Raw genomic sequence first — 21,525 nt, 5'->3', positions numbered from 1 at the left:
CTAAGACCAGAGTCCTACCGCTCACCTCCATTTGTAAGACTTTCTTTCCCGCGCTTGCCGGGGCCCCGTGCGGTGCCAGGGCCAGCACTGTAAGTCAGGAGAACTATTGAGCTGTTTGTTCACGCCGGTTGTACTACAAAATCAAATCCCTATGTGCCACTTCATATCACTGTGTCGTGTTGCCATTGGTGATCTTGCTTTATTATTGTCGTTATTTTATATATTTAGAATTTTCTTAGCTTTTAAATCTAGCTTGGATTTGAGATACACAAGAAAGGAAAAATAAGATAAAAAAAACATAGGGATGTTTTTAATTCAGAAAACAAACTGAGGGATGTTGGAAGGGAAGCGGGTGAGTGGCATGGGCTAACTGAGTGACGGGCATTAAGGAGGGCACTTGTTGGTTTGAGCACTGAGTGTCTTATGTAAGAGGTGAATCACTGGGTTCTACTCCTGAAGCCAAGACTACTCTGTATCTTAACTCACTTGAATTTAAATTTTTAAAAATTAAAATTAATTAATTTAAATTAAAAAAGAAAAATGATAAACTGATATTCTTATATCAGCTTTATTCAGTTTTCACATTTATCCAGTTCTTCTACTTTATTCAGAACCTAACAATTCTGGTTGGCCCTTACTTTTAAGACGTGAGGAACCCATTTCTGTCTTTACTTGGATTTGGATATGCTCTATGTTGGGATGAGGAAGCATTCCACACTGAAAGAGGGTATGTGTTTTTTTACAAGTTAGATGAAGTTTGTACTTTTCCGTTGGCTGAGTGCACGCTCTGAATAAACAGAGATATTCTCTGGTTCCTAAGGACGAGGAATGAGGACTGTGCCTTCCTGGCTTTCCCACAAGATTTCCCCAGTGATTACTGGCCCAGACTAAGAAATTGTGGGCAATGATATAGAATCTAACTAACAATTCTTGAAAACCTACTATGTGCCAGGGACCATGCTTGACGTATTTGCCTCATCTCATTTAATTTTCTTAACAATCCCATGAGACAAGGACCATTTTCCTTACTGTACAGTTGAAGAAACTGAGGCCCAGGGAGATGTGGTAACTAGCCTCAAGTTACAGAGACCAAAGTAGCCAAGCAGGGAATCAAACAATACTCAGATTCGTGGCCACCATCTTTCTGGGCCACACACTGCCCATCTGCAGACCCGAGTGGCTTGGGGTCCCAAACTCCACGCTAGGAGCAGGGTCCAGTCATTAAATGAAGCCATGCATTTGTGTCAGGTTTAGAGACAACCAGAATATCAGAGCAGAGGCTTTGGAGCTCACTTGGGCACTTGCTCACACTTCTTTCCTAACCTCTTCTGCCTGGCCCTTCACCTTGAACGTGGTACAGGCCCTGGTGTTCCATGCTGACAAGGACTGAGTCACTTTCTCAGGGGCTTGAAGGAGGCTCCGTGTGTCTTTTCAGAGCCAGCTTTGCACCAACAGCTATGCTGCTGTTGTTTGGAGGCCTTAGCATTCCTCATTTCAAACTGATTATTTCTTTATTATCTTAATATAATATCATTGGCCATCTGGCTGATTTGAAATGTGAAGGAGACTAATACTGTACAATAAGGATTTTCAGGAGGAGCACCAAATCTATAGGGATATTCAAGGCATTTGCTTTTAAAAAATGATTTTTTTCTAACCTATGCTGACTGCTTTTATCCTTAGTTAGAGAATTCCATCACTTTAATAATTTGGTACTGTTTTGCTGGGAGATGCAGAGATAATGTAAAAAGAAAGTGTATTTTTTTTCCTTTTTGTGGATTAAAAAATGTTCAGAATTTTTACTTGTAGTAATTTAGTCTCTCTTATTTTTTCGATGTTGCAAGCAAAATGTACCTTGATTTAAACTGACATTAAGCACATATCTTTTAGCGAAACCAAAGATCATGATCCTTAGATACACCGATTAGATTTTTTCCCACAACAGTTCACGTTTGTGCTTTGGATGTAAGTGGCTAATTTTACTCTGGAGCAGACAGTGGGCCCTTCAGGATTCTTCGTCAGCAGGCACCTGAATGCCTTTGAAAGAACTTCCTGAGTATTTAGATGCCCCTTCTCTCTAAGGGTACAAGTGTGCATTCTGTGCTTAGATACAGTTACGTAGTTTGGGAGTTCATTTATTAAAGGTCTGTCACATGCCAAGCACAGAATTGTCTTCCATACATTATCATGTCCCATTTCACCCTCACAACCATCCCGTGAAATAGTTATGGGATGGGCATATAATATTCCCTTCGCTTTTCAGATAAGGAGGCTGAAGTTCAGGTAGATCAATTTCCCAATGGTAGGCGTTAGCTAGTGCCTAATGATAGCAGGGCTCGCCAGTTCTGTCTGCCATTTTCAACTGTAACAGCTTGCCTGGGAGTGGACTAGCTGCAAAGTTGTAGGAGATGAGGCTGAGAAAGTGGTGGAGGGCTTTGAATTCTATTCTAAGTGACACATCAAGCTTTGGATTCATATATTCATTCCTTACCTATTTAATGGGCACCTAATGTGTGCCAAACAGGATGGGCACTGGGGGCATCACAGTGAATCAACAAGCTTAACCCTGCCTTCTAGAAGCTTACATTCTGGCTATGGGAGGTTTTGAGCAGAGAAATGACATGACCCAGTTTCAGCTTTACAGGGGTCCTCTGGCTGCAGGGGGAGACAATTGCCAAGACAGCAGTTAGAGAGTGACGGCAGCTTGGGCAGGAGAGGGTGGGACTCTGACTACCATGCTAGCAGAGGTGAGAAGCCGGGTTCTAGATGGACTTAGAAGAGAGCACCAATGGGATTTTCTGAGCAATTGAATATAGACCCTGCTCACCCAGGCTTTAACAGGAACTCAGGTCAGCCTACATCCTAAACCTGTATTCTTTTAACTATGTTAAAGTTCTCGAGTGTAAAGTGGCTTCACAACAAAACAGTATTCAGTTTGGTGGGAAATGTAGCTCCCATGCAGCCCCTTAGCACTAGGCTTCTGAAAGGAGAATACTTGTTGGGGCAGGAGGAAGCGGGTCCGGGCTCCATTCCTCAGGAGTGTTTATCATCCTGGCTGGAGCTGACCGGCCTGTTCCCTGGAAGGCCACACTTGTGTGGCTACACTGGAGATTAGTAGTGTGCCCTTCTCAGCGCCCCTCACAGTCCTTCCCTGTGGCCCCCCTGTGGTAAGGCAGGAGGATTGATCCTCTTCATAAGATTCAAGCCCAGCTTCTTGTTTTTCTGTCACGGTTATTTCTCTCAAATGATATTACAAGGTCCAAATCAGAATAGGTTTTAATTCTTGGTCACAAAATGGGACTCTTAGCATATTGTGTTCCCCTTTTTTTAAGTTTCGAAAACAGACATCCTGGTACTTAACTTTTACTGAGCAGACACAGTCACTCACAAAGGCTCCTAGATGCGCCAGATCGGCCAGCAACTTTAATAACTCCAAGATAGAAATTTGTATTTCCCAAGTCGATGAGATTGTCACCAAGCTGTTTGTGAAGCAATAAGGTAAATAAAATGTCATCCGCATGCAATTTGTTTTCATTGACCTTAAATGAATGACCTTATATTTCCAAAGAGTAAAGGAAAATGACTGTGGGTTACCATTAACACGGTACTTGCTTCGCAGCTATCACGGCACTGAGGATAGCGTGGGCAGCTTGTGGATTTAGACTAAGGAGCAACCCCCTACACACCTTAACTTGAAGCAGAGCCAAGTGATTGGGTTTCAATTAGTCATTGGAAGACTCCCTGATCTGCCTAGAGTCCTGACTGCATCTTCTATATGCAATCTAACATTCCACTGACCTTGGCCATCCACTGGATCCTGCTGGGCAGGTTGTCGGTTCAGGATGTGATTAGAGGCTCTCACTTCCTAGCTTGCAGGCAGCATTTGCACAACCCCTTTCCCCATTAGCCTACCCTGGAGATCAGCCCTGAGGGCGCTTCTTTGCTGTGTCAGCCACACTCTGAATCAGGCAGCCACATCAGCAGGAGATGAATATGTGTGCCTCTGAGTCCCTCCTGCCTCCAGAATGCAGATGAGGGGCCTTGCCATTTTTAAAAAAATTTTAAATCACCTGAAGGATCACTTGTGTTATTTTATTATTTTTCCCAGGGTTGCAACCAAAGAGGACTCTGCGTTTGGTGCTCTGGACGGCAGAGGAACAAGGTGGAATCGGTGCCTTCCAGTATTATCAGTTACACAAGGTAAGGAAGTAGCCATGGGTTGCTGGGCATTTGCATGTTTAACAGTAGTGTGAATAAATCAAAGACATCTTGTCCAGAAGATTCTCAGCAGTTCTTTGTGGTAGGCTGACCCCAGCAAACACCGCTTGCAAACGCTGTCTGCATCCAGTCCCACAGCAGGGAATGCACTGGTGGACCGAGGGTACTCTGTTGTGGAGTTCACTGAAGGCTTCTCTGTTTCTACATCAGTCTCTGACCTTAGGGGAATCCCCCCTACCACACTGCCATTTTCTTAAAGTCTTTCTGGTTCATCTATTTGTTGTGTGCCAGAGAAATAGTAGTAGGTAAGCATTGCCTCTCCCCCACGGAGCCCTCTCCTATACTTTTATGCCCTAAATCCTCTTGGGAGCACTGGTATTTGAGAACCAAACACCAGGGCCTAGAGTCAGCCAGGAGCATAGGTAGTAGTGGTGGGAATGGCAGCAGCTCAGCTCTGGCTATGTGGCAGACAGCTCTGTCTGACATTGACCTTAATAAGGCAGAGGTGAAGCTTGAGGCAAGAAGGTGATAGTAGAAGATGATTATTAGAAATACAAGACCACATTGAAAACTGGGGACAGGGAGATTAATGTCAAGAACAACCTTTGAGAGAGGGCAGAGTGTACAAGCTCAGAGATACTCTGGAGCAAATCAAGTGTTAGTTCAAAGAGGAATTCCCAGATCGGTGGGCGAGCTGCTAAGGCAGTGATGGGCAGAGGAGCAGGGTCTGGTCTGCTGCTGCTGGGAGGTTTGTCCTGCATTTCCAGATTACAAGGAACAGATCTGCAAGCTTAAATGATCAAAATCAGAGAGAGGTTTGTTTTTGTTTTTTCTTTTTTTGAATTTTGTTTATATCTTTTTGGATCATTTACAGAGTCAGTCTCTATAACCCTGTTTCAGTTAGAGCTTAAGAATAATGAGCTAAGGGACATGAATTTGGCCACCGAAGATAGCTATTTACTGTATAAAGGAAAATCATGCTTTATGCTCAACTCTTTAACCGCTTCAGTTCTTCTGGCCTCGAGTGATCCTGGGGAATCAGATTATTCCAGATACGTGTCCTTGGGTTTGGTGGGTCAGTAGCGTCATCTTCTATATGCTGTGGTGGACTGGAGCTCCAGATGAGAGCTATTCTAGATTCAGCAACATTCATTTAATATATCGTCCCACCTACTATGCTTCATGCATTAGAGTAGGCACTAGATTTCATGTCATTAAACAAGTCACCTTAAACTTACCCAGACTGCAGTATAAAGAAGGACACCAACCATTGAACTTTATAGTTATACAGTAACTGTATAGTTATAAATAACTTTTATTTATACAGTAATGGGTGGAGTTATAAATAACTTTTAGTTATACAGTAATGGGTGGAGTGTTCTGACAAAGTGCTGATGGGAGAGACAGGAAGCTCACCTACCCTGCCCAGGGAGAACATTCAGGATAGGCTCCATGGCAGAAACGACATCTAACTAGAGACTTCAGGACTGAATAGAAGTAATCTAAAGAAAAGGACTTGGCAGGGAGGAAGTGGGGACTTAGTAGTGGGAACTGTATGTGCAAAGGCTGGAGGTAAAGAGAGCACTGCACACCGAGGAACGGGAAGGGATCCCAAGTGGCTGGGGCACAGACAGGGAGCTGCAGTGGTCAGAGCACACAGTAGACAGGTAAACGGGCCTGAACACGAAGGACATACACAACATGTTTAGAAGTTCACACTTTATCTTGAGGCGACAAGAGTAACTGAATTATTTTTAAGGAGGAGCTTTTAGATTCTACACATCTTGGACTCTATAAACAACATAATACCTAAGAACTGGTGTGAAACACATTTGTTCTCGATAATATATTCTATTCCAAGAAAAAACATTGGATTTAAACTGTAATGGATCTGGCTTAAACTTTGCTCAACCACTGAAATTCCTTCAATCTGAAAAAAAGAAGGTTTATTTCTCTGTAAGGTTTTGAGTTTCACTGTAGCCTACTAAACTACATGGATAACATCAGAAATAACTTGATTCTAAGTTTTTAGGAGGTTGGCAGAAAAAAAAAATATATATATATACATTTTTTTTCCGGAGGGCATGAAATCACATTAACAGAACTGGTTTATCTTGACAATATCCATGTTGCCTCTCTGCTAGAGTCTGTATATTGGTGGCTGGTCTGCTTTGCATAACAACTATTTGACAGAAGTTTCTATTTTATATTAAAGGCAATGCTACAACCTATAAACCACAACTGGCAGACAAGGGAATATACCCTTCCTCCTCCCACAAATATACCCCCCAAAACATGGCAAGTACAGGCATAGAATGGTCACCACATCTGAACTTTCCGAGGCCTTGTTTTTTGCTCTCTCCCCTCTAGTAAGAAACTAAATCTACCCCTGGCCTTTGGGAGAACTGCTTCTAGTCTTTGTTTTGCCACTAACTGGATATGAGACATGAGCAATGAGTCCTTCGGCCTCTCAGAGACTCAGTTTCTTCAACTCAGTTTATTAAAGTTTATCTTCCCCTCTCAACTCTCACAATGTAGAAATGTAGAGAGACTCTCCTATCATAACTATGCTTTGCTCTATTGAGAACAACGTATTATTTACAATTAAAATGTACAATTAAGCATGCCGTTCTAAGATCCACTGTTATTGTCTGTCAGGAAACAAAGGCAGTGTTATCTTCAGCAGTGCAGTCGTAGATCAGTAAACTACCATTATTGAACATTTACTCTACAACAGACACTCCAGTCGGAAGGGAGTTCAGCCATCATCCCTGTCACACTTGCTCCTCCTCCTCTATTATTTCTGTTAAAGACAGTGTCATCCCACCACCAGGTATCAAAATGTCACTGACATCTTTCCCTCTTTCCTCTTCCTTGCGGTCCATATCTAATAAACAGTAAAGCCCCATTGATTCTACATTTTGTCACTTTTGATGAATCTTTCATTTCTATGCCCCCTGGCCTTTTCTAGTTCAGGCTTCCTGTGATACCTACCACATCAAGTTAATCTTCCAGAAGCCCAGCTCAATTCAGACAAACCCTCTGTCTCCAAACCTTCAGTTGTTGTTCCCCAGCACTAATAGGATCTAGCCCAAATTGGGGTGCCTGGGTGGCTCAGTAGGTGAAGCATCCAACTTCATCTCAGGTCATGATCTCACGGTTCATGGGATTGAGCCCCGCATCAGGCTCTGTGCTGACAGCTCAGAGCCTGGAGCCTGCTTCCGATTCTGTGTCTCCATCTCTCAGCTCCTCCCCTGCTTGACTCTATTTCTCTCTCAAAAATAAATAAACATTAAAATAAAAAATTATAAAAAGAATCTAGCCCAAATTGCTTGGCTTTTTGGTCTTTGTGGTTCTCCATGCCATAGTTTCCCACCAGTCTCCTCCAGTGTCTTCTAGTCTGACAAAAATGAGCGGTTCCTTACACATCCCATACTTGCCTTTCTTCATATCAGTAATCATACAGTTTTTCTGCCTTGAATTCTCTTCTTTACATTTTTCATATGTTCAGCAAGGATGAACTCAAATGCCCTCTTTCCCACAGAACATCCTCTGCCTAGGTGTGTGTGAGTGGTTCAGTCAGTTAAACATCGACTCCTGATTTTGGCTCAGGTCATGATCTCAGGGTCATGAAGTCAAGCCCTGCCCCACATGCAGCCTGCTTAACATTCTCTCCATCCCTCTCTCTCTGCCCCTCCCCAACCTGTGTTCATGCATGTGTGCATGCTCTCTCTCAATAAATAAATAAATAAATAAATAAATAAATAAATAAATAAATAAATAAAAATTTAAAAAATGAAATGGAGGGCCTGGGTGGCACAGTCGGTTCAGTGTCTAACTTTGACTTAGGTCATGATCTCATAGTTCGTGGGTTCTAGCCTCACATTGAGCTCTGTACTGACAGCTCAGAGCCTGGAGCCTGCTTCGAATTCTGTGTGTCTCTCTCTGCCCCTACCCCACTTGAACTCTGTCTCTCTTTCTCTCCTTCTCTCTCTCTCCCTCTTAAAAATAAACAAATATTAAAAATATTTTTACTTAAACAAAGAACATTTTCTGACTAACTCTTGAACCCCTGATTGAACATAAACTTTTCCATCCCTGGAATAAATATAACACCTGACCTAGACATTTCTAAGAATGTGTAATAATTTCTAATCTACAGGAAAGAAGGAAGGGAGGGAAGGAAAGGGAGGGAGGGAGGGAGAGAGAGAGAAGTGCAAGAAAGGAAAGTAAAAACAAAAGAAGTCAGAGTCTTTGGCCATAAGGACCTTGCATCCTACTTAAACATTAATTTTAAACACAGACATAAGGAATTTAGTATAACAATATATAATGGGGTTCTAAATTACATACTAAAAGTATCTTGCTTTTACAAAGAACTCTATCCCTGACAGGGTGCCGAGTACTGTAAAAGCTTAGCACGATAGATAGATGTAAAGGAGTTAAAAAAGGGAGAAATGGCTATGACTTGTTGGTCAGGAGGAAGGCTCCTTGAGGAATATGTGGGTTTGAGTGAGTAATCAGGAAGAGAAAAAAGGGAACGCTACTCTCCTTTATATTAATGATGACTGAGACCCGAGGTATGCCTTTAGCTCCAGTGTAGGTGATATCAAAGAGGAATGGAACTTTTGGGGGGGCGAAGACCTATTTTGGTAATTGAAAAATAAAAGATTTGAACTATTAAAATAATTTTCCTAGCATTTTATGGTATAGTTATGGTTTTTAGTGATCTATATCAGTAAGGGACCAATAATCTGGCTGCAGGCCAAGTCCAGCTGGCCACCTGTTTATGTACAGACCTCAGGCTGAGAGTGGTTTTTACCCCATTAGCTGACTACATGACAGAGACTGCATGTGGCCTGCAAAACCTAAAATATTCAATATCTAACCCTTTACAGAAGAAGTTTGCTGAGCCTTAACCTATATGATAAAATTATAAAAGATCTTACATTACTATTTCTATACAACAATTTATTTATGGCTTTTTATGACCTAAATGAAAATTTTATTAATTTTGCTTGGAACCAATTAAGTATTCTTCAAGAAGATATTATTATAATGCTATAAATGTACAGGTCCTATCCTTTGTTCTACACACTTTTATTAGGCATTTATTTGATAGTAAAGTTGGCTATACTTACATAGATCACTCATGTGAGTGAGTGAATGCAGAAAATTATTTTTCCTTCTTTTTGTTACTCAGAATGTATTACTTCTTCCTCTTCATATAATCTTTTTTTTTTTTTTTTATTTCTAGGAGAGAGAGAGAGAGACAGCGTGAGCAGGGGAGGGTCAGAGAGAGAGGGAGTCACAGACTGAAACAGGCTCCAGGCTCTGAGCTGGCAGTCAGCACAGAGCCCGACGCGGGGCTCGAACCCACGAACCGTGAGATCATGACCTAAGTGAAAGTCAGATGCTTAACCGACTAAGCCACCCAGGTGCCCCCATATAATCTTTTCAACAGTGAAAATTCTATAAAAGCTATTTTTTAAATGTTTATTTTTGAGGGAGAGAGAGACACACAGAGAAGCAGGGGAGGGGCAGAGAAAGAGAGGGAGGCAGAATCCAAAGAAGGCTCCAGGCTCTGAGCTGTCAGCACTGAGCTCAACGTGGGGCTCAAACCCATGAACCATGAGATCATGATCTGAGATGAAACTGGACACTTAACTAACTGAGCCACTCAGACGCTCCTCTAACAGCTATTTTAATGGACACATGTAGCTAAACTTTTGAGGACTAAAATTAAAATTAATATTAACTATCCTTTTCTTAGTAAAATCTTGGTTTACAATGTACTTTTATTAATATATTCATAGGAAAACATAAAATTAAAGTGATTTAAAATTATATGGTGAAACTTATTGCCAAACTAATTTTCAAAATTTTATTCAGATTAATACTTACCTTTACTTTACAGTAATGCTTTCTTCTGAAATATTAGCTAAATTCTTATAATAATTGCTAGCCTTACTAAATTGTTATGAAATATATGAGGCTATTTGTGGTTCATGTATAAATTTTAAGACTCATATGCAATTCTATTATAATGTCTAAACCACTCTTTTCAAGAAAATGAACTTTGGCTCAAAAAAGTCTATAAGCATTTTGGAGGAAGTAACTAAATAAAGTAATTCCACCAGGAAATGAATTTGTTACTGTGTTTTGGAGTCATCTAGAATAGAAATGATCCTGAGGGTACATCCAGCGTGCCCATAACAATTCATAGCAGAAGGTCCTATAAAGGATGTTTACGTATTTTTCTCTTATTATAAAACACTACTTCACATATTTTGATAAGGTGTAAAATGTTCTCTTCCAGATCTAAAGTTCTTCCACTTTCTTTCTTCACATTATAGTAAAGGAACTCGAGAAGTATTTATACGCATATTGCTTGTGCTCTATGTAATTGATTTTTGGAAGTAACATATTTCTCAGGTTAACAGTGTTTTACTGAAGTATAATTAGCATTCAGTAATAAAATGCACAGATCTTACGCATATAACGCAATATATTTGGCAAATGTATACCCCTGTGTAACCTACACCCAGATGGATATAGAATATCCCCGTTATCTTAGGAAGCTTCCCTTTCAGATCAACCCCTGACTCCACCAAAGGTAACTATTATGCTGATATTTATCACCATCGATTCGTTATGCCTGTTCCTGAATTTCATATAAATAAAATCATGCAGTACATGCTCTTGAGTATGGCTTCTTACATGAAACAGTATAGTTTTGTGATTCATCCATGTTGATGCATTAATAGTAGTTCGTCCCTTTTGACTACAGAGTTTGCTATTCCATCAGAATAGCACAACTCCTTTATCTGTTCTCCTGTTGATGGCCATTTGGGTTGTTTCTAGTTTTAGGTATTATAAATAAGGCTCCTGTGAACATTTTTGTGCAAATTTTTTGTGGACATGTGCTTCACATGCATTTCTTTTCTTCTCTAGGAGTAGAATTGCTGTGTCATATGACGGGTTATGTCTAACTTTGCTAGAAACTGCCAAAGAAGCGGGAGGCAGTAGCATTCTACATTCCCACCAGCAATGAGAACCCTAGTTGGTCCCCATCCTCTCTAATGCATTATATTGTTAGACTTTCTTTTTTATTATTATTAAATTTTTTTTAACATTTATTTATTTTTGAGAGACCAAGAAAAACAGAGCTGGAGCAGAGAAGGGGCAGACAATCTGAAGCAGTCTCCAGGCTCTGAGCTGTCAGCACAGAGCCTGATGTGGGGCTGGAACCCACAAACCATGAGATTGTAATCTGAGCTGAAGTCAGACACTTAGCTGACTGAGCCACCCAGGCGCCCCTTTATTGTTAGACTTTCTATGTAACATAGGCCATTCCTGTGGGAGTAATATTTTTATGTTTTTCAAGGTACAGTTCTCAAGAGTCCCAAGGAAAATCCTGTCTCTACCTCTAATGGTCATCATTCTCTCATCCTCTCCTGTTTTCTTGCCTTTAAGACTGTCATCTTCATTCTGTGTTCTGCCTTATGATTTAAAAGTGACTCAAGGCCTTTTTATCTTGCATGAGGTGTGTAGGGCTGCTAATGATTGCAGTGACCTTGCTTTATTTTGGAGGAAACCCTTGGAAGAGCAGGACATAGAAACTCCATTCTGTTCATAGCTAAAGCTGACTCCCAGGAGCACAGACTTCACATGCAGTCAGGGGACTGTTGAAACTCAACTGGGATCAAAGGGGGCCTGAGGCAAGAATGATCCCTAAAAAGTTTTGAGAAGGAGATTTCTCTTATATCCAGAAAATAGATTATTCTAGAAAAGGGGGAAGAAAGGTGGCACAGAATGCCTTTGTGTTGTTCTTTGTTGATTAAATTATTATTATTTTAAGTTTGCAAATGCTTTATTTTTTAATTTATTTTTTCTTTTTTTTCTCTTATAGTTTATTGTCAAGTTGGTTTCCATATAACACCCAGTGCTCATCCCCACAAGTGCCCTCCTCCATGCCCATCACCCCCTTCCCCTCTCTTCCACCCCCATGAGCCCTCAGTTTGTTCTCAGTATTCAAAAGTCTCTCATGGTTTTCCTCTCTCCCTCTCCCTAACTATTTTTTCCCCTTCCCCTCCTCCATGGTCTTCTGTTAACTTTCTCCTGTTCCACTTATGAGTGAAAGCATATGGTATCTATCCTTCACTGCCTGACTAATTTCACTTAGCATAAGACCCTTGAGTTCCATCTGCATTGCTACAAATGGCCAGATTCCATTCTTTCTTACTGCCATATAGTATTCCATTGTATAGATAAACCACATCTTGATCCATTTGTCAGCTGATGGACATTTAGGCTCTTTCCATGATTTGGCTATTGTTGAGAGTGCTGCTATGAACATTGGGGTACATGTGCCCCTATGCATCAGCATTCCTATATCCCTTGGGTAAATTCCTAGCAGTGCTATTGCTGGGTCATAGGGGAGTTCTATTGTTAATATTTTGAAGAACCTCCACACTGTTTTCCAGAGGGGCCGCATCAGTTTACATTCCCACCAATGAAATTATTACTTGTTAAAAATATGAACTCCTTTATTGGTTGAATTCAGTTTGCACTCACTAAGAAGGAAATATCACCACATATAGAAGGATATTATTGTGCTCCACTAATTTTTAAGAGTTTACTTATAAGAGTAGAATTTAACTTTGGAATTAGAAAATATTATAGATTGTTTTATTTAACTTTCAAATCAGTGAATAAAATGAGTGTTGTCCAGATGCCATTCGCCTAATCTGCTTTTCATGGGAACCATGTTACTTTCTTCTCTACTCTTAGAAGGAGATGACAATGTCAAGGATTATGACAAAGGGGGAGGAAATGTACAAAGGAGGAAAAAATATCCTAGAATAGTTGGAACTAGATTTCTGATATTTTTAAATCTTTTCCATTTTAAGCAAAACTATCCGTCATAATTATAATGAGTAAGGTAATCTAGCCTTGAAAAAGCCTCATTACACAAGGTAATCAAATAAAATAGATTGATATGTTCTATTCTGGCATAAAAAATATTTTAACCTTTTCCTGATTTATTGCACAAACTACCGGCAATTGAATTATAGGGATTATGAGCACTGCTGTGTTCTGGTAGTCATTAATTAGGGCTATATTTTAAATAGGCTTTATTAAATGAGAGATGGAATCTATGATCACTCTAAATACATCAGATCATTCTAAATACCCCAACTCTTGCCAACTCTAAAGGAGAAAAAGTTGGAATGAATGTGTATGATATTTTGTCAGAATTTCTAATGTTGCCATGCCAAGGAACAAAATTCCTCCTACGTAAATATACAAAATTCCTAGCTTTTCTTAGTCATGGGGTTCTTGCCAACTTCCCATCCCTCATTAGGCTCGTGTTTCGTTCTAAAATAAAGGTATATGGCAGAAATGCTCGTGAGACTTCTTCACGGTGGCTGTGCAAATGGATTTACTTAGGCATTTTTATTTCACCAACCCTATTGCCTCAATATCATGTGAATATAGCTTGGGCGACACTGCCAGAGTGGGAACAGTTTTGTGCTCCTCTGCAGCTCTGGTTATAAAAATAATAGACCTGATATACCCATTCGGCATAATTGTGTCTGGACCGTGTCTCCAGCGCGGCCTTCCTTACATCGTTAATGTTCCATGCAGTATAGACGTACTAATCACAGGTTATTGTCTCAGTTGTTACTGCTGGGCTTTTATGCATCCTGTGTTTTTCTATCTGTGCCTAGGTATTTGCATAGTCGGTCAAGCACACCACAAAATTGGTTTAAATTTCACTTATCTCAGTGTGTCGTTGGTCTGGAGCCCCTCGTAGTTCCAACATTCACATAATTTCTACAGGCACACCTGGGAGCTCTTTGGGGTCTTATTAGAATTTATGAATTAATTTTTTTTAGTAAAGTGAAAAAGCTGTCTTTTATATTTTTTGCTGTCTCCTGTGTAGATTCCATTGTGACTATGGGACTTCAGAAGCCTCTGTATGTGTAGTGTTTATATATAGACGTACGTCAGCCTGGGCAGAAATATCAAAATATTCCCTTTGATACTGAGGAATCACATTATGTCACCTTGTGAATGAACATGAGTAGACTTTGACTCATCTCTTTCCTTTATCTCTTTAGAAAGGATCCTTCTTAGCTGGTTTTTATTATCTTTTCCATGTAGAAGAAAAGAAATAGTTTAAAGTGAAAAGACTGGCTGTGCCAGCTAAAACTGACTCTTCCCATATCCTTTGGGTAGCAGGACTTTGCCTACAGTTGTGGGGCAATATTTATCATATAACGCCTTACAGTTTCAGGTCACAATGAAGTCTGGCTTGAGTGTTAGTTGTAACTCTATACATGTAAAGAACAGTATCCTGACTTCTCTGCTACCATTGGTAACCTAAATAAGGCAACTACACTCTTAAGGTTGTTCTGAGAACATTGTGCCAAAACACTGAGGTCTATTGTAACTTCCCTTGGCTAGCATCTTATCTCATTTATTCTGCATTCCTGAAACTGTGAAGGACTTCAGTTTGCATCCAGCTTACTGGAGGTTGCCAACTAGGCACAAACAGTTTCTGCCTCAGTGCCTCCCTATTGCCAACTGGGTCGTGATCCAACCTGGAAGGACCCATAGCATATTTGGTGCATGAACTTTCTAAGGAAATCAGGTTGGCTCATCAGGACACACAAATCTGAACTGAAGTATCATGCCTTAGGCTCACAAGTGACCTCTATGGCTCAGAGCCTTTGGAACTAAATTGTCCCATTACATGTGTTTGGGATGTACTAAGTTACAGAATCAGCAAACCACTTTTGAATCACCAGCACTATTTTAATTTGCCCAGGACTGTCTTCTTCCCTTCGTCTTCTAACCAAAGACTGGCAGACTTTTTCTTAAAGGTCCAAATAGTAAATATTTTAGGCTTTCAAGCCATATGGTCTCTCTACTTAACTCTGATATTGTAGTGCAAAAGCAATCACAGACAATACTGGACAAATGTGCATGGCTGCATTTCCATAAAACCTTATTTAAAAAACACCACCAGGGGCACCTGACTTTGGCTCAGGTCATGATCTCGCGGTTTGAGGGTGCGAGCCCCACATCGGGCTCTGTGCTGGCAGCTAGCTCAGAGCCTGGAGGCTGCTTCTAATTCTTTGTCTCCCTCTCTCTCTGATCCTCCCCTGCTCATGCTGTCACTCTCTGTCTCTCAGAAATAAATAAAACATTAAAAAACTTTTTTAAAAAAACACCACCAATCAGCAGCAGGTCAGATTTGGCATGCTGGTTACTTTTGTTGACTCCTGTTTTATACCCTTATTGGGAACAAGTTCAGGAAACTTTCTTCTGAAGCCTCTTTCAATCTCACAGTCTTACCTTTTGGTGGAAGAGGTTTGTAGCACATAGTGGAATTCTAGCATTTTGGATATCTTGTATCTAACATTTAGTTGTGTCTTGGTGGGCTTTAGTGGGACGATGTAAGCTCAGTTCTCAAGAGGTGACAGTTGTGTCCCCTTAGGCATTTTGCTAACAGAACACACCATCACTAGGTTGGTCTCTTGCCTTAGTGATACCCAGCTGAGGAGGCACGCAACAGGCAAGGTAACCTGGCTGGAGGAAGGGGTTAGCATACTTTCCCACTATAAGAGCAGAACCCTTTATTAAGATAACTAAATTCAATAGTATTCAAAAATATATTTTAAGGGGCATATTTTTTTAAAAAGTCTTTACATATTGAAGGTTATTTTCAAGAAATAAACACCCCAATACACCTTAGCAACTTTCTTCCTAACCCCTAACAGTTGTCATTAAACTGTGGTTTTAGAACCACATCCTAGTTTTATCCATAGATTTGCCTACAGTATTTCATTTTTAAACATGAATTGTTGTCTAGGAGAGAGGCTCTTTCCAGGGGATGCCCATAACATCCTATCTTTTGATAACCAGTAGCCCCTCTGGAAGTTTATGCCCTGCTGCTGGCTACTATGGTTTTTGTGTACTTCTTTTTTTTTAATTTTTTAATGTTTTATTTATTTCTGAGAGAGAGAGTGTGTGTGTGTGAGCAGGGGAGGGTCAGAGAGAGAGGGAGACACAGAATCTGAAACAGGCCCCAGGCTCTGAGCTGTCAGCACAGAGCCCGACGCAGGGCTCGAACCCACGAACCGTGAGATCATGAACCGAGCTGAAGTCGGACGCTTAACTGACTGAGCCACCCAGGCGCCCCGGTTTTTGTATACTTCTGCTAGAGTGATAAATGTATAGCCATCACAGAATGGTCTGTCAAAGATGGCTTGAGGAATGAATGGGCAGAATAAAACTGGCGGGGCTGCCAGCAAGGTCAGTGCTAGAAAGCAGCTACTGGGTGGTGAGTTCACTTTGTTCTCTGAGAAACAGTGTCCAGAAGCCACAATCAGTAGGACTAAAACTATGTTACTTTCAGGACCGAAGATCAAACAGGGAATTGAGAAGCAGAATCATAGGACACCATTGTGACTACACCCTGAGTACTTTCCATAGTCCTTTATCCTTCTCCATGCAACTCATTCTAATGGGCCATCCTAGAAGTCATAACCTAAGTCCAGTGGTGTCTTAAATGTGCCACTTGTCCCCTGATAGTTGATCTTGGAATAATTTTTTTTCCTAACCAAAAGATTAGGGCTTTTATTCCTCTTTTTCTTTCAGAAGACCCTATTCTTGCATACTCTTATCAAGTGCTTGTCCTGCATTTGCAATTATTCATTGTAGAAGCTGAGGTTACCCCTAGCAACCAGCAGTTTCAGAGTTTTGGTATGGTTTCAGAGTTCTCTTAGGAGAGTTCTCAGAATCAGTTTCTAAAGGGCTTTTATACCCCACACAGCAAAACATATATAAACAACAATTCAGATTTTAAAAGCTTAACAAGGCCTTTCAACAAAGGTTTAAAATGGTTTCATAGCATGAGTTATTTTGATATTAGACAGAATTTCCATTACGAGTTAAAACAGGAGTATAATTTGCTTTTATAGATTTCTATAGTTTCATTTAATACAACTCATCCAATGAGATGCACCACCCCATGAAATCACAGGCAATGACTGTGTAAATACTTGTAAATGTGTTTCAGGAAACTCTCCTGGCATTAACTGAGGGCTGGGAGAATGTATGGCATGCATCCTTCCCCCCTCACTGGCATAACTGGATGGTTTTTTCCCCTCTAAAGCTCTGGAAAATACTTTATTATACCCTGCAGAGCCAAATGGGAAGCAATCAAGCTGTTTTGTCATTTGGATTAGGAAAGGTCAAAGGGAAGAGAATGTAATAGTAGATGGAGGAAAAAGTTCTTTGTGCAAATTGTCCATTTTTTTCCATGTAAGGGAAAGTAATTTGTTCCTTTTAATAGATTTGAAAATCCAGTACTACAGACTTTTTTGGATAGATTCAAAGAGAGAAAAGAAACCATCAAGAATTTTAAAAGATCTCATTTCCCAAATAAATATGTAGCAAGTTATTACTATTTACAAGATGTCATTGTAATAATCTCTTGCACCAGTGTGATCATTTGCAAATAAGAGCACTCTTTCATAGACTTTGATAATAGTAATGACTCTGGTAATTGCCAGTCAATGTACTGTTTTCATTATTTCACACATAAAAACAAAGAGGCCCAGAGAAATAAAGAATGTTCCAAAGTTGCACAGCACAGCCATGAGGTATAGAACGTGAACTTGAACCTAGCTTTTCTATCTCAAGATTTCAGCCATAATAACTTCTATGACCATGTACTTCTCTTCCACCCATCTTAAATATAGGATATATATATATTCACATATTTATATGCATAAATATTTACATATTTATATATATATACATATACATATTTATATATATGATATGGGATATAGGTCAGACTGAAGTATATACACACCAATAAAATCAGGCATGGTGGTTAACACATGAATGGATGAATGGAGAAGACACTTCAAAATGCTTAGTTTAAACTACATACAGCACAGAATCATATTCTACAACATTTTAGAGGATAAGGCTATACAACATTATATAATCATGTAGATATCAGTTGTCACCAATGTTTTATATTGGTACTTGCTCTGGAGAGTATAGAAATAATTCTATTTATTTGTTCCTGAAGTTAACTCTCTACATCTTGCTGCAATGATTAAAAAACTTTTAAATCTTTGCTGTAATATTCTCTTAGCTTGGGACATTTTCTAAGTAAAGTTTTAGCTGGACAATAGACAAAATCAAAAAACATCTAAAGAGAACTATCAGTGATATGAAATACCTTCTCATGCTGATAATGTTAAGATCATTCCACCATTTGAAAGATTGTCTTCAGATCAGAGGCACCCCAGGATACCACCTCAAGATATCTCCCAGTGCCTCTAGTCTTAAAAGAAAAGAAAAAATGAGAGCAAATTTCTAATCCTCCAGAGATGGTAATAGCATATATATTTATCTGTTTATATATTCTCTACATGTGTAGTGCTTAGACACCTAGAAAAATATATCAGGACCCTCCACATATCAGTTTCAGCTTTCTACTTCCAAGTGACTGTGCCTGACACACCAAGGATACCAGGGTGGATCCCTGCTTATGCTATTTTTTAATTGTTTTTTTATTTATTTCTGAGAGAAAGAGAGACAGCGTGAGCAGGGAAGGGTCAGAGAGAAAGGGAGACACAGAATCTGAAACAGGCTCCAGGCTCTGAGCTGGCTGTCAGCACAGAGCCTGATGCGGGGCTCAAACCCACAAATGGTGAGATCATGACCTGAGCCAAAGTCGGACGCTTAACTAACTGAGCCACCCAGTCGCCCCCTGCTTCTGCTATTTTTAAAGATTTCCAAGGACAAGCTTTCACTAGTGTCAATATTTTTTAACATTATTAGACAATAAGGATACTCCAGGCCATGTCCACTTAGTAATTCCTTAATTTAAGGATGCAGCTTAGGGTACTGCAGGAGCAAGTATAACAAAGTAGCTGTGAGGTCTCCAAAAGGTAGTGTCCCTTAATCCTATCTGCCTTAGTGGTTTCCGTGTGAGCGCACTAAGTGGGGAGAGGTGAGTTGGGGGCAAGACATGAATTGTTAATTGCAAAAGAGACATTTAAATGTTATCTGCAAACTAAACTCCAAGAACAAATGATTCAACATTTGTTCCAGTTTTCGTTTGTTTGTTTTTAAGAAAGTAGACTCTAACTTATCCTTTCTTTGGTTAGGAAATAAAATAATCTTCAGCATGTTCTTTTCTTCATAATTGAGAGCTCCATTTGTTGGGACTTTAATTGGCAAACTGTTTACTGAGTGTGTTGGAAAATTGTACCTGCCAAAATGGATTGGTGTTTGCTGTTCTTCAGTGAGAGACAGCCGTGATCAGGAGCCGCCCCTCATGGCTAGCTCAGGCTGCCAAAGTCTAATACGACAGAAATGGAAAGGAGAATAGAAATCAAAGACAGATTCAAGAGTGTAACAAAGGCATTAAACCTATTGGCTTCTACAAGAGCTTGGCAGAAAGGCTTTGACCACCCATGTGATTTTTATCTTTTCATCTTTTCGGCAATTACCTTACCATGGCACACGGTGGTGATGGCTTCCATTGACAGTCTCTCTTTAAACAACTTTTTCGGAATCACCAAGCCAAAAATGGAGGAAATAAAGATGGAAAATGTATTCACTTGTACACAAAGCTTCTATCTTTAGTTCTCTGACACTGTAGTTAATGGCTAATTATACTGACACTCCTACTGTACAAAAATATTGAGAATGCAGATATAATTTCCCAGCTAATTATTGCATTATATGGGAGTGACATGTGTGAAGTAATAAATTAACATTGTCTTCATAAAAGCCAGCAATTGTGGACTTTCATATTTAAATTCTCAAGTGGGATGGAGTGCACTTCTCTCATGACTACTCTGATTAAGTGAAAAATGCTTTCTATATTTATGAGTATAATACCACCTTCTTTTAACAGATCTTTACCACTAACATAGGGTAGTGAGATGCACATGAGTAAATTATTACTGACAGAGAAACCCAAGGGATGTCAAGGAAATGGCTACCAGCAGCTACCACAGTCTAGACTGTTCCTCTTCTCTTAAACACGGCTCAAGGGATAGATGCATGAATCAGGGTGAAGGAAACTTCCTTTTATTTTTAAAAAACACAATCATTTACACCTCTTCAACTAGAAAGACAGAATGCCAAATACTATATTTTCAAATTTAAACTGGAAAATCATGGTGGAGCCTGAGGAGGGGAGAAGGAACTGAAGAGTGACTCGGTAAGATTGCTTGCAAGAAATTCTGCCTCTACTTCTTTGATTTAAGGCTTATTAGTTAATTGTAAGGAGTGCAGTTAGGATTTATAAAACTTTAAAGGAAAAATAAAACTACATTAAATGTCCGTTTTTACACTGATGGTAGCATACAGCAACTCACACTGTTGTAATTATAGCCAAAGTCTGTCCAAATCTAAAGATGGCACTGGAATACCTTTTGGCCATTGGCAGTAAGGTCTCCACATCAAGGTGAGAGGCCACTTTGTGTAACTTGTGCTCCTCATTTTGACAAGGGGCTAAAGATGTGCCTTTAGAGCTGACCATCTGCTTATGAGGCATATTGAATACAGACTTTTCTCTTTGTTTTCAATCTGGCTACTTCTTTTCCATTTTACTTCTAATTTAATATTTTTAAAAGCCAGACAGCTTCTCCTGAAAGTCTAAGGAAGCTTTTCACAAATTGTTCAGGACCTACTTGGAGGCCTCCAGATGCATGTTTGGTTACACCAGTCTTTGCAAACCCTGAACATTCTGGGATCTAATCTGAAGATTTGGTGATTCCTACTGCCTTTGTTTTGCCTCATGTGAAAATCAATCTTTTGCCTACATCAAAACTTTATAAAGAATTATAATCCATAATTAGGGACGCAAATTTAAAATGTGTGTTGACGCTAATATGAATAACTTAGCTAAGGTGTAAAATGAATTACCAAAACCCTTTCTGGTGATGTATGATGAAGTTTGCACATGGTCAAGCAATGATAACTAATTAATATATGGCATGATTTGTTTCTTTGCCTGGTATTTGGGAAGTATGTTACAGACTGTATCAATAGCAAGATTCCTTCTCATTTCCAGAAATGTAAAAACATGAGAAAAACGTATTCTTATAATCAAGGAAATCAGTGTTTATCTGTTGAATTTTATAGCGGAAAAATAGAAGACACAAAAACATCAGAAAAATAGTATTGAAATAGCTTGCTGGCTTCTGATTTACCCAAGATAGTCCAGTTTCCATACATTGTCCTGCCATAATTACC

The 21,525-nt window shown here is 39.7% G+C and overlaps 1 protein-coding gene across 3 annotated transcripts in view; it reads left to right on the top strand.

Annotated features, from left to right (window-relative positions):
- Positions 1–21,525, top strand: part of CPQ (carboxypeptidase Q) — a 386,524-nt gene that overhangs the window by 351,896 nt on the left and 13,103 nt on the right. For all 3 annotated transcript variants that reach the window (XM_039253463.1, XM_039253462.1, XM_039253464.1), the window contains one exon: positions 4,109–4,200. In XM_039253463.1, coding sequence (XP_039109394.1) covers positions 4,109–4,200 — 92 coding nt within the window. The remainder of the gene's footprint in view (positions 1–4,108; positions 4,201–21,525) is intronic.

The sequence above is a fragment of the Hyaena hyaena genome, unplaced genomic scaffold (assembly GCF_003009895.1).
Source record: "Hyaena hyaena isolate Hyena2069 unplaced genomic scaffold, ASM300989v1 scaffold_452, whole genome shotgun sequence".
Taxonomy (NCBI): Eukaryota; Metazoa; Chordata; class Mammalia; order Carnivora; family Hyaenidae; genus Hyaena; species Hyaena hyaena.
This window is presented reverse-complemented; position numbering and strand designations above follow the sequence as displayed.